The sequence below is a fragment of the Ptychodera flava genome, chromosome 9, assembly GCF_041260155.1.
Source record: "Ptychodera flava strain L36383 chromosome 9, AS_Pfla_20210202, whole genome shotgun sequence".
NCBI classification, from domain to species: domain Eukaryota; kingdom Metazoa; phylum Hemichordata; class Enteropneusta; family Ptychoderidae; genus Ptychodera; species Ptychodera flava.
The window spans coordinates 25,645,284-25,658,981 of NC_091936.1; the positions used below are offsets into that span (position 1 = coordinate 25,645,284).

The 13,698-nt window shown below is 38.9% G+C and overlaps 1 protein-coding gene across 1 annotated transcript in view; it reads left to right on the forward strand.

Moving 5' to 3' along the window:
• LOC139141243 (uncharacterized) overlaps positions 1-13,698 on the forward strand; it is a 79,913-nt gene that overhangs the window by 57,619 nt on the left and 8,596 nt on the right. Inside the window, exons 4-5 of the mRNA XM_070710868.1 lie at positions 11,052-11,450; positions 11,953-12,104. Of these exons, the coding sequence (XP_070566969.1) occupies positions 11,087-11,450; positions 11,953-12,104 (516 nt within the window). The 5' untranslated portion in view covers positions 11,052-11,086. The remainder of the gene's footprint in view (positions 1-11,051; positions 11,451-11,952; positions 12,105-13,698) is intronic.

The window sequence follows — 13,698 nt, forward strand, 5'->3', positions numbered from 1 at the left end:
AAGATATTAAAGTTTATTTCAATGCCACAGGTAGCTTCGCCAACGTCGTCGGCTTTTCAGATAAACCTGAGAACAACCCAGTTATAAAAAGTACTATGAGTCCGAAGAAAGTGGATTTCTTAACAGTCACTAAATATATAGTTCATTCAGATGTAGTCGATGTTACTGGAAATTATGTTTCATTTGGTTCGGGTGCCTCCGGAGGATACATACAGGGGAAAGTATCGAACTGTTTACAAATACTTCCCATCCGGGATACGAGAGAAATAAGTGAAAAGGTTACTTACGATTTTAAAAACGGAGCAATTTCTATGCCATTGAGAAAAGGGGGAGATTACATGAATTCAATTCGTATCTGGATAACGGATCAGGATGGAAACATGATCGATTTCAATAACTGGCCAATTAGCTTTTGTATTGAATTATTGTAGTCCCGAAGCGGGCCCCTACCGGTGTAACCCTATCGGAAGATAAACCATCCCACGACCAATCCTCCAGCAATATAAATCATTTCATATTTCTTTTGCTCAGGCTGGGTTGATAATAATCTGAGAATTGAACTGCCCCTTCGGAACGACCTGATGCATAGTTGGCTTGCGCCGCTGCTTCTTCAAGGATTTCTGCATCTGTATCTCTTAACTCAGCTGCAGCATGTGCGTCCTTTGCTTGATTTTCTCTTTCCCAATCAGCCTGTAGTAATCTTTTTTCTGACCAGACGTTGCGATCATGTTCAAATTTTTCTAATGCTTTATCATGTCGGACCTTTTCTTCAATAAGAGCGTCACCATTCCCAGAAAGCTTTTGCCCGATAATATTTCCTCCTGTGAATGCCGTTGCATTTAATACAGCACCGAGAACTGTCATTCCTATAGCTGAAGCCATGGTTGTGTATATTACAAGGTATTATTTTAATTTTCACTGTATATAGGTCCCTACGGAGTATGTCTGATCCAAGTGGCTTCGGTCTAGGTACAATTCGTATGCAAAATCTTGAGCTCGAAGATCTGAGTGATGTTAAAGTTAACAATAATACTAAGATGGCTGCTAATCATAATAAGGATTACGTCCTTCGTTATAAAGACCGCGAAAAATATTTCGTTTTAGCCAATGCCGCGGCGCCACCCCACGAACATGCTGTAGAATTTTCCGAACTTAAAGACATTGATGAAACTGTAATTGACGCCACAAAGGCTTCGAATGATTCTACTCCTTTTGCTCTGACATGGGATTCCGCTAGTCAGAAATTCATGCCTTATAATGTGCCGCGTAACATCTTAGATATATTGGATAGTGAAATTGCAGGAGGTGTTGCTGAACCACCAGGAACTCCGAATGTGATTTATTTTGATAGCAATGTAAACAAATATAAATTGTTAGATTTTCGTAGTTGGCTTACTCCTACGAATCCATACATTGCACTTCTTGGTATACCGATTCACCTTAAAATTAGTCCTCTTAATACAATAATGAAGGCAGATAATACACTAAGAAGGTGGATAAACGAGGGGGAGAATTATTGCTCGTATACAGCTAGCGGAGTTCCAGTAAGATTATTTTGGGACACAACTTTAAAGAAACTGGGCTTGAAAAGTGTCGGTGACGAGGCAGCTGAATTAACTTTACAGACAGTAAATCAACAGATGACTGATAATATGAAAATACTTCAACATGGTACAGTTCTCATTAGATGTGTAAAGTTAGCTACGGGAGACGAGTTTGACGATTTGGTTGGATATTATGCTATGAAAACAGATAACAGAACAACTTGTGATATTATCATAAGTATTGATAAAGATCGGGGAGGGGAAATGAGTATTGAATGTTTTGTTGGTGGGAATAGAATAGAGAACGACTTAGGAACTACATTTGTACGTAGAGATAAAAGAGTGAACACTTTAGATATCAGTACCATTCATCTGAAACGTCTCATTTTGTTTGAAGTAATGGTCTTCCGACATATTTTAAGTTCAGAGGAAATTACTAAAATTTTATCTATCAGGTGAACAAGTTCGCACCGATAGGAACTCCGAGTTCAGACCTCAGTCATGCAGTAGAAAAAATTCACATCAGCTGGACTCCGCGACTGACTGACAACGGGGCTTTATATAGGCTAGTTTGATGGTGATGACTCACACGGAATTTCCCGTACATGTATAAACATGCTCAGCAGGGAATTTCCCCGCTTAGTTCAGGACAATGCACTGTTGCGCGTGAGTTCGTATATAGGTCAGGGTTATACTTTAGTTACATGGATGGTTAATTTTTCCTTCGCTTCATGTAGATAAATGAATAAAATGGGGTGTAAAATTCTTACTTCATCCCAGTTGTCCACGTTTACTTTACTACTTGCAGTAAATATATGGATTTTACATGAAAATGCCGCGCCATTTGTGGCGCGCTTATTTTGTATGCTACAGGGCCTTCGGCATTGTAGCTCTACCGGTGAGTGAGGTCGCAAAAACCAAAACTCACCGACCGCTTCACCGTAGAGCTACAATTTTGCAGCTAACGCAGGGCCATCACTTAGCCCTGCGTACAGGTCTTACACGGCCTCCACCAGGCCGTGTAACGCCGGGCAATCAGTACTCGCATGAAATATAACTTCGAGCAACAAGATTGAAACTATATGACTGTTTGAGGTGGTACTCACTCAGATGCTGATGGGGTTTAACCATGGAGATTCGTACAGTGATCAGTAGGTCGCCAGGTAATGGCTCCATGTAACTAGATGGCCGCCATGTGCAGCGCAAACTCCCATGATGCTAATATGAGACACCCTAACCAGGTTAAAAAATATGACGTGCAGTTTTGGCTGATTCTCATGGTAAAATACATCGGAATTATGAAAAAGTAATAAAAGTGAGCGCATATATCAAAAAGGACCAAAATAACAGAATAGTATTTGCAATGTTACAAAGTTCAACAACTTTATGCAAATATATGAATGAAAAAATCCCTGGACTGCGTAAAAATTTAGTTCAATTACAACTACGGGGACCACTTTGAAGTCGGGGACCACTAAGAGGTCTTAACATACGTGCCGAAATAATTTAGTGGTCGATATAAAGGAAAGTGAAGGCAACTCCACACATCGGGTCTACCAAGTTTGTTTAATATTACGATATGGTGAATAAAAGAATCATTGCATTTATTTTGTAAGGAATACGTGGCGAGACACCGGTGAATCGATAGTGCTTTTACCCTAGTCATGTGATCTGGGTCCCCGGTAAACCGCTTTGTTGATTGAGTGATTCGTCTTAACGGTGTTTTGGAACCAAAAATGGGGTTCCTTCATCAGTCGCTCTCTTATCCCCTCCGCTTAGTTGTGTGATAAAGTCATCTTCCTCCTCAAAGAGAAGAAGCCAGATTCGTTATTTAGAGAGTTAGCCACTATTGACTGACTCTATAGTGAGCGATCCGGTGTGTGGTGTCATATTATAATTGACATGACCCAGCATCGACAGGAGTTTCTGGACGCTTATAAGGATATTTGTTTTAGGGCATATTTTGAGCGTTGCTAGTGCTCGTTCTGTTAAGAGTAAATGTTGTACTGATCTGACGATTAGTTTGTTTGAGGCATTTAAATCGATTATCCGAACTTTTGGTTTTGTGTTCAGGTCGATATTAGTGCCTGCTTTCCGGTGTTTGGAAAGCATGTTATAAAGGGCTGTTTCGAGAAATATTAGTCTTATTTCTCTGTGTTTAGCCATTCCCATGTTTCATGGTTTGGTCTGGGGAGAGTCTTGGTTTATTAATTCATGCCGCCAACTTTGATTAGTTATATGGCAGCTTTCTCAGTTTTTGATTTTCTTTGCCAGATGATGTTTTTTGTATTGCTCAGCAATCTTTTTAGTTTGGTTGATTGTAGTACCAATTCGATGACAGATTGCATCTTGGTTTTATACGATAAGTTGTGGCATAAAATGGAGACAAATTAAGCAAAAAAATTCAGAGTCCCCGTTGTTAAAACCGCTATCGTGAAACCTTTTAACTGTTTGAGCGATGTGGGCAAAGTGTGTTTGAATTAACTCACCGGATTTTTCGGTTGTCGTCCGGATATCGACGGAATGCTTAGTACTCCTTCACATGTTGGTAAAAGTTATATATTAACGAGTTATGATTTTGTAAGAAGGAGTTGTTTTAGATGCTCGTTTTATAGACCATGAGGAGTGTCGTTAGAAAACGACTCGACAGTTGATCCAAGAAGTAAGCTCAATTGCAGTGATTTTTGTTCACTCTCCTGTGTTGATAGAGTCCTCCCTTATGTGCTCAGTTTAAGCGAGCAGACCGTAATGTATACGGAGACGTCGCTATCTTTGCTCGTCTCAGACTGGTTTGATGAGACTTTGAGCTGGTTCTATTTGTAGCATATTGAGTATATTTACATTACGTCAACGTCAAAGTAGACCGTTATTTTATAAATTAATTGGTTTCAGGCACTAAACTTGATGAAGTTTATTTTGTCCCAATAGTTTCCGTGTAAGAGCCATGGTTAAAATATGTATATATTTTTTACACAAAGATAATGGTTGAAATGATCCATGTTTTTGCTGGTTTTTTACTGCGTTACATATTAGGTAGTCGATGGATACCCCGGAGGGTATTCTCGTGTTTGCTAGCCCTCGACTTAGATCACACACGGTCTTTTCATAAAATGGAGTGTCCGTGCTTGTAACGTGACCTAAGAAAGCAATCAATGTGGTGAGACCGAATCGTCGAATTTTTTTCCCGATGGCTATTTGGCTTTCAATTTTCAATTGCCCTCATGTGATAATTACAGCTACATGTAAAATCAAGACAGGCGTTCTCTGTACATCAGTAAGCCTTTTGAATATGAAAAAATCGGACATCTGAACCTCAACAGGCAGTTTGAAAGTTGCTCTCCGAATCAGGACAGGGACATCGGTGAGGTCGGATTTCACGTAGTAGCTATGGAAACCGATGGTTCATTCATTGTAAGAAAGCATGCGATGTACTGCTCCTGCTCGAGCTCCCTTGACCCGTGTACTTTCGTCGTTTCGCCTCTACACCGTCTATTGCCTAGCCATGCCAACAATCGATCACAAAAGTGTCAGTCTCCATATATGGATACATTAATCTACCGATCATCAACCGTCGAACACATCAAAAACAATGGTCGTGGCCACGGATTCAAGGACGTTCACACAGGGAGACACTATCAATGAGTGGAGCCCAGAATTGTTTTACTAGTTTTGAGAACTTCTAAAATAACTTGTAATCTGTGTACCTTCGCACATCGAACCGATATTGTATGCCTATCACCGTTGAAGTTTATGTCTTTCATTGTAGAGTTGTTTTTAACCAAAACACATTTCCAGAAGAGTCCCTCAGAGCAGTCAAATGAAAGGATAATTGCTTCAAAGGATATGAAATTGCACAACGAAAGAATGAAAATCAACAGCACATCGTGGACGTCTTTTAATACATTTAGCACTCGGGAATGGGACTATTCTATTCTATGCTAGTGACGGGGACGGAAAGCACAGAACTATAAAGCTACTGGAAAAACGTTCTGTTTTTCTCGCAAGATTAGCAACTATAATGACCCTTTATTCTTAAAGTTACTTTGAGTTACCTTTCCATAATAGAATTAACCCTTTCACCCCCAGTTCTCTGTATACAGGTCCAACTTTACCATTAAAAAATTGATTTTGGACAAACCATGGTGGTGAAAGGGTTAAACTAGGTTTAGGGGCTTATGCAAACAGTGTACACATATGTTACAGCATAATGTTTTAAAAAGTCATCTGCTGGGGACGAGCATGGGTTTACACTCTAACGGATACAGTAAAACAATTGTGACGGCCACAGGTTCAAGGACATTCACGGGGAGACACGATGACAAAGAGTGTCGTAAAATTGCTTAGACTAGTTTTAAGAACATGCAATATCTGGTCATCTGTGTACCACAGTGCATCGAAACGACAAGTGTAGGCCTTTAGCTTCGAAATTTTATGGGAGAGACATCACGACTGAGACCGACAGTAGCGGCACAACAAACTATTCCGAATTGTGCGTCCGTGTTTAATGCAAACATCTCTGTAGGTGATTCCGGTTTCTCAATCAAATCCAAAGTCCGACATTGACAAAATTGACATAAAAATATGATGTCCGAAAAGTTTTGTTTTATTCAACTAACTGATTCATCTCCTTTGATATCCCCTAAGCTACATGTAGACAGTCCGGAAAGACTGACATCGATGTCTCCCGGGCCCCCACACATACAGCATGGCCGTGCTCAAATATGTCTTCACCATTTCGCAAAACAACTGGGCGCATGGGCCACGTCTTTGTACGTTGGTCAAAACAATGACAGTAAAGGTCAGGATATAACATTGTTCAAAGTAAGATTGAATATGGAAGACGAAAATGCTTTCATCGACTAACAAAAATGAGAAGGAGCGAGTCAGTAAATATCGAACCATAAAGGGGAGAATGAGACTTCCATGATTAATCAACTGGGAACTGTATTTCGAGGACAGACTTACACAACCAGAGAGAGCATTTAAAGCCCCTTTTTATTCAACTTTAAAAATAAGTCACCGCCTAACCTTTAATAACATCCCATTTGCGTTTCGATCTACTCTGTCCCCTATCGGTATGATTGGCCTCCGGGTTTCGCCTGCCGCACTTACTGATACATGATTATTTCTTCAGCTATTTTTTCATTGTTTCGCATAAGATACAGCATCTCTTTTCGTGCACAAGGCAAGTAAACGTTTAGAAGGAACCAGTCACTGGAGGTTAGGATATTATATATCATAGGTGAAATTATAATGGAATATTGAAGATGAAAAGACTTACATGTATCGGTCGACAAAAATTGCTATAAACCGAGAATCGAGATTGTCTATGATTTATTAATTTCGAACAAAAATATTTGATTGATTCAATAACACAACCAGAAACAGCATTTTCTTCAGCTTGAAAAAATAAGTCGTCATCTTTCCTTGACACTGTCCCCATTTGCGTTTGAAAATATTAGTCTGTTCCCAGTCCGTAAGAACGCACGGGGCGGCGTAGGCCGTACTTGCCGACATGTAACATACTGATTTTTCTTCAGCATATTTTTTTTAGCGTTTCGCAAAAGATATCGCCAACTTGTCCTTTTAGTGCACGGGGCACATCTATCTACGTGTTTTAGGAACAAGCAACATGTGGTTTAGAAAATAATATCTGTCAATTAGGAAGGAATTGATTCATACACAGAAAGAGTCTATATTCGTAACGCTGTTGTTTTCGATGTCCTGAAATGTTGTTCATTCACCAACTGAAGGAATTTTTTTTTTGAAAGCTATGTTATTCAGTAGAATTAATAGGGATTGAGAAAGTCACAGTTTCCGTCGGTGGTCGAATCGATAGGGGCAAAATAAAATTATATTTTTCGAGAAAAAAATAGTGTGGTCGTAAAAGGTTGGTCGAATTGATACGGTTTTTACGGTAATTCTCTTCCGGGTACAAGCAGACTTTGCTTCGATTCACGTGTGCTCTACATGCTCTATGTCCCGAGACCGTTTTCTCGAACCTACCTAGCGTGGGGCCGTTCTCGGACATGCCTAAATGCATATGGGATACGTTCATAGACGCGCATTGATATGTTAACGTGTGTAACCGTGTAGCCGGGCGATCTTCTAGCGAGGGAGCACGAGCACACATGAATTCGCTTTAAATTTGAGATCGCCAACCTAGAGGGCCCGGCTAGGCCGGCTAGGCCTGAGTTTTTCATTTTGCCCCAGATCAGTGGTGATCTCTTCTGATAGCAATACCACAGTCATTATTGTCGTTAGCACAAAATAAACCGCAAAGTTCAAATGCACTTGAATAGCATAAGCGCTAGCACTATGAGTGCATTAGCTTTAGTCTTGCCAGGGTCTAGCTGCAAAAAGGGAGCTCACCGCCGGTCGGGCTGTGCACGGTCTTTGCTAACGTGTTGCTGTGAAGCAGCAGCCGCTACAGACCAGCGCTGCAAAGAAAAACAGGTCAGAAAAGCCAGCAGCGCACGGCATATGGGCTACAATAATTGCACCTAGCCCGGGTCATTCTTAGCCCTGCCATGCTACCTTCTTAGCTCCATGGTCCTGCGTACGATACTGTTTTTTTCCCAGTGCGGCGCGAGAGGCGCCCAGTACCTTCAACGCCGGGAACGCACAGCATCGTTTTGTGGCTGTCTCAGTCAGCCAGAACAAGTTCCTATATATATCTAATTTTGCGGCTGTATCAGTAAGTCAGAACGAGGTCCTCTATATATAAAATGTTGCAGCTGTATCAGTAAGTCAGAACGAGGTTCTATGTATATAAAATTTTGCAGCTGTATCAGTAAGTCAGAACGAGGTTCTATGTATATAAAATTTTGTAGTCTGGTTCCCTGACCCATTTTCCCGGTAGAGGGCGTTGGAAATATAGGGTCAGGTACCGGCATATGTAAACATGGACGCTATATGGTTAAAATAAAACAAGCTTGGATGAAAGTGACACTTGTAACTTTTTCTCATGTTTCTTGGGTTTCGCACTTTCAGGCTCACTTGACACCAACTTCTTGTTTGTACCACAAAGCCGTGGAGGTAGAAAGAAAGACTTTCTACCTCAATGATTTAGCAACTGTGATTTAGCACACCTTTTTGATACTTTTAGAACGTCGACATGATGCCTGGCATTTTTCACAAAATTCGGACACTATTCTATCCATCGAAATCAATCGCCGTTCACAGTTCCAACAAAGTTTGCTTTCAATTAGCTGTGATATCGCAGCAGTACTTGTGGCGTGTATCGAACGTGCTCGGGTCATTTGGGTCACGCCACAGTCGGCGATGACCTCAATGACCCTAGCGCGTTCGATACACGCCACAAGTACTGCTGCGATATCACATCCAGCCTTCAATCACCTTTATTTCCCCGTACTTCTGGATTAATCCTTTCAGTTTATGTTTCCCGTCTCGTGTGCCAATGTTTTTGGTTCGGATACCAGTGTTCCAACATAATTCTGATCCAGTCGAATTTTGACCGGCGTTTTCATGGTAGCAGCCATATTTGTTGTAGCATGTTCTGTCAGGTGACTAACCTCCGCCATCTTGAACAAAATTCTGTTCAAGATGGCTACCCTGTACCTGGCCCTATATTTCCCCACGCTCTCTACCGGGGAAATGGGTCAGGGAACAAGACTATAAAATTTTGCAGCTCTATCAGTAAGTCAGAACGAGGTCCAGCTGTATCAGTAAGTCAGAACGAGGTTCTATGTATATAACATTTTGCAGCTGTATCACTAAGTTTTCGTGGCGAGGCTCTATAGTCTATGTATTGTATGTATGTATGTATGTATGTATGTATGTATGTATGTATGTATGTATGTATGGTATGTATGTATGTATGTTGTATGTATGTACGTATTGTTTGTATGTATGTATGTATGTATGTATGTATATATGTATGAATGTATGTATGTATGTATGTATGTATGTATGTATGTATGTATGTATGTATGTATGTGTAGTGTCTGTGTTTATGCATTTTTGTGCAAAATTATGTGTGTACGTGTATACGTATATTGTATGTATGAACGTATGAATGTATCGTACATGTCTAAATGAATACACTCTATGCGTACGCTTATGATTATATATATATATATATATATATATATATATATATATATATATATATATATATATATTACTTATGATGTATGTATGAACGTATCTATGTATTGTACATGTCTGAATGAATACACTCTATGGGTATGATTATGTGTGTTTTTGTATATATATATATATATATATATATATATATATGTGCGTGTATGTATGTATGTATGTATGTATGTATGTATGTATGTATGTATGTATGTATGTATGTGTATGTATGTATGTATGTATGTATGTATGTATATATGTATGTATTAATTTTTTACATTTGGCGCCTCGTTCAAGGACATTGATCTATGTCATACATTTTTTTTTTTTTTTTTTTTTTTTTTTTTTTTTTTTTTTTTTTTTTTTAATGATACGATCCAATGTGGCAGCATGGCGGCCGTTTTGTTAATTTCTTTATGTCCGGAGACGTAACTTATACATATTTCGACCAACATCATTCAAAGTTGGTCAAGAACATTAATCTATGCCATACACATGCAAAATAATCGCAATCATACCAATCAATAATCCAATGACAGTAGGTCAGAATTAGCAAGACAATAGTTGTAAACATAGACACAAGACAGCACGAACAGACAGTAAATAGACGGTACATAAACAAGTCATATTCATGAAAGAAAGATATATGGACCTCTGGCCAGAAGACCAAGAAGTGATGTCAGGTGTTTCGAATCATTTTTTGTGATACGAGCCAATATGGCCGTCCGTCGGCCATTTTGTTACCTTTTTTCGTGTCCGGGGTCCTAACTCTGACATGTTTCAACCAATATCATTCTAAGTCGGTACAAGGACATTGACCTTTGTCATATATATATGCATATTTATTTGTTTAGTGATACGATCCATTACAGCCACCTAAAATTTTAAAAATTGTCGCTAACAATTGTAAAAAATATTTGCCTTCACAGCAAAGTAGCAAAAAGATTTTCCTTAAGAAAAGTTACAAAAAAATGGTACGATACATTCGGACATTCTGTCCATTACGTTTTACTAAAATCATTCTCACTTCTTTCACTTTACAAATGCATTCTAATCATCCCCAAGATGAAATCTCATAGAGGCAATATCATCTGTGGCCACTGTATTTCATTCACTTAGGTAAATTTGATAAATATCCCATTTGTACCAATTTGTTCAATACATAAGCAATTCTTATAAAATCATTTCAGCATAGAATCAAAGTATCGTCTCTTAACACTTAATCACGGCCTGTCAACCTGACACAGTATCATGGCAAGTATGGGGAAGCCCCGCTTCATTCTTTACATGCATCCAGCCGCTGCACTTCATCTACAGACCTCTATATGCTCCATTCAAAACAACAGATATTAATCCTTAAATCCACAAAATATGTTTATATCTTTTTTGTATGTTGATTTTCAGAGGAAAAAGTGTTCACGTCCATTTCATGGAAATCAATGCTTACCCACAAGTGGAATATTCCTCAATATTTAGACCTAGATGTTTTGGGAGAACCGAAACCTGATGATAAAAACATTCTGCTTTTTAAACATCTATTGAACGAAATTGCCAAGTATCGTGGAAAGTATCAAAAAAGTATCAAAAGTATCAAAGCAGCACAATATGAGGCCCAGATGTTAGAGGCAAGATTACAAGAGATGAAATCTGCGAAGGCAGTTTACCATTATGATCCAGCCGAGAGATTCGATCTCACAATGGTTAAGTTTTTCAAGCAAAAAAGGGAACAGGTCGCTGAGCTGACCAAAGAAAATAGGAAATTGAAGAACATTTTGCAGGGATTACACTGTGAAGATGGGAAAGGTTTGTATAAATTGTCATAAAATTTTGCAACGAGAAAATTAAAGAAATGTCGTGAACTGGAAAAGTTACTAGATGGAAGTTGATAAACAATGTCATTGGTGGCACATACTAGGGAGAATCATTTCTATATTGGTCTGGGTACACCCTGGATAGGTCAAACAATAGAGTACTGTACAATATGTCTGTACATCGGGGTCAAAAGTCTACAATGTTTGCAAAATAGTGATTAAAAGCAACGTTTTCAACAAAAAGTCTGACGTAAGATGCCAAAATATTTAGGAAACTGTAGTTTTATTGATTTGGTCATCCTTTTGTCTGCAACAATGTTTTATGCACTTCATTGAAATCAAAATTGGCAAAATCTCCACTGATTCAAAAGTGAACTTTCCTCGATACAACACGTGAATGAAATCAGTCATTCGTATTCAAATTTCACGATTCTAGAAAGCTTTATCCAAGTAGCGTATACTCATTTTGTCATACTTTTCATTTTTAACTTGAGGAAAAACCGAAAAGAGTGATATAGAGGGCAATGAAGCATCAAAAGGACAAGATGAAGAAGAACTGATTAAATATCTTGAAGATTTGCTGAGACCCATTGAGGATTTTAAAAAATCGGAAGATTTTGACAATGAAGAGGCATCATCAAGAGCGGTAAGGTACTCCATGCTTTTCAAGTTTTAGCCTTTAGGTCTTGTAAAATAAATTATTTGTTTGCCGTCCGCATGGGGGTGGTTTTCGGCCGAAATCTCAAAAACAAACACAGATCGTCTGCTTGAAAATATAGCACATTGTTCCCTTCCTTTGTCCGCGATGACACATCAGTTTACTTAAATGTCGCAAAAACGCAGATGTCGTACGATCGTTTCAATACGAATCAGACTACCTATCGTAAAAGGGTACATCTGCCACTCCTGTTGTAGCGGACCAGTGAACAGTACGATTGATCGACCTTTTCAAAAGTTTATTTCCCCGACAAAATTTTCTTGTCGGCGGAAGGGCGTGACATTATTTTGGTCTCCATAAAAGACAGATCGAAAAAATTCTTGACTGGTTTTGTTTCAAATAAGGAACGTAACTGAATTTCCATCAGCTTTTCCGCGATTCGCGATTGATCACGATATTGGATCTGCACCGGGGCAATCAGGTACCGTGCACGTGAAATGTTCGTTGTTGAATGCTCCAGATAGTTCGTACACAGACGATATGGTCGTTTTATAAGTCCGGATGAGAATTCAGTTTTCAAAAATAGCAGTTGCCATTCGGCATTGGCTGTCCTGACAAGTAGAATATTTGACATTTTAGTATGCAATAGCGCTGATCACTGAACGTCGTTTTCCTGTTATTAATCTGAAAAAAATATTTGTCCACACGTTACAATGCGTACTAAAAGTCTCACTAATTCATATGAATGTATGGCTCAGACTTCAAGCTGCAACAACAACCGCGCATGCAACAACAAAATTTGTCCGAATTTCAGGCAGCGGTGTCCGATGTCGCGCACAAGCAGCTATATTTAGTAACAAATATGGCATCGCGATGAGCGCTATTTGAAGTAGGCTAAAAAACTAGTCGACACACAGAGTTCAGAATAAATAGCCTAAAGTTACAGCTAATGAAGCATTTAACTCGACAGGAACTGTGCTCGGGACTTGTATTATTTAACACTTGATTTACACATAGCTGTAATGATTTGTTCAGCTACCCACTCTTCTTACAACAAAAATTGCAATTGTATGAAAGAGACAGTAAATTAAGGTTCCAAGACTAGAAATTGGCCGTTTAAAGCAAACAATTTTCTAGTGGTTAATAAGCTCAGAACCCCCTTAAAACCCCCGTAAATTATAGATTTTCGGAAAGCCTAAATATAGGGAAACATTTTGGTTACCATAGTGTGACCATTTTTACTTCACTATCAAGTGACAGGTAATTTGCATAACCTTTCAAAAATCGGTTTACCCTATGTTCTGTTTCAATACTATGAGATATGTGGCTGAAATTTGTGTGAGTGCAAGCTGTCCGAAGGATCTTTCAAACTGTGTCTCAGAATTTTTAAACCTTCTTAAACAATTTTTTATGCCAGAAAAACTTCTAGAGCGGTGAATTTAACCCTAGTTGATTTAGTGGTGAATTTAACCCTAATTGATTTCTTTAAAATTGTGCTCAAATAAAAACTAAGCAAGATATAAAAAATCTGAGACACACTTTTGAAGAGCATTGTGACAGCTCGCATTCCAGCAAGTTTGAG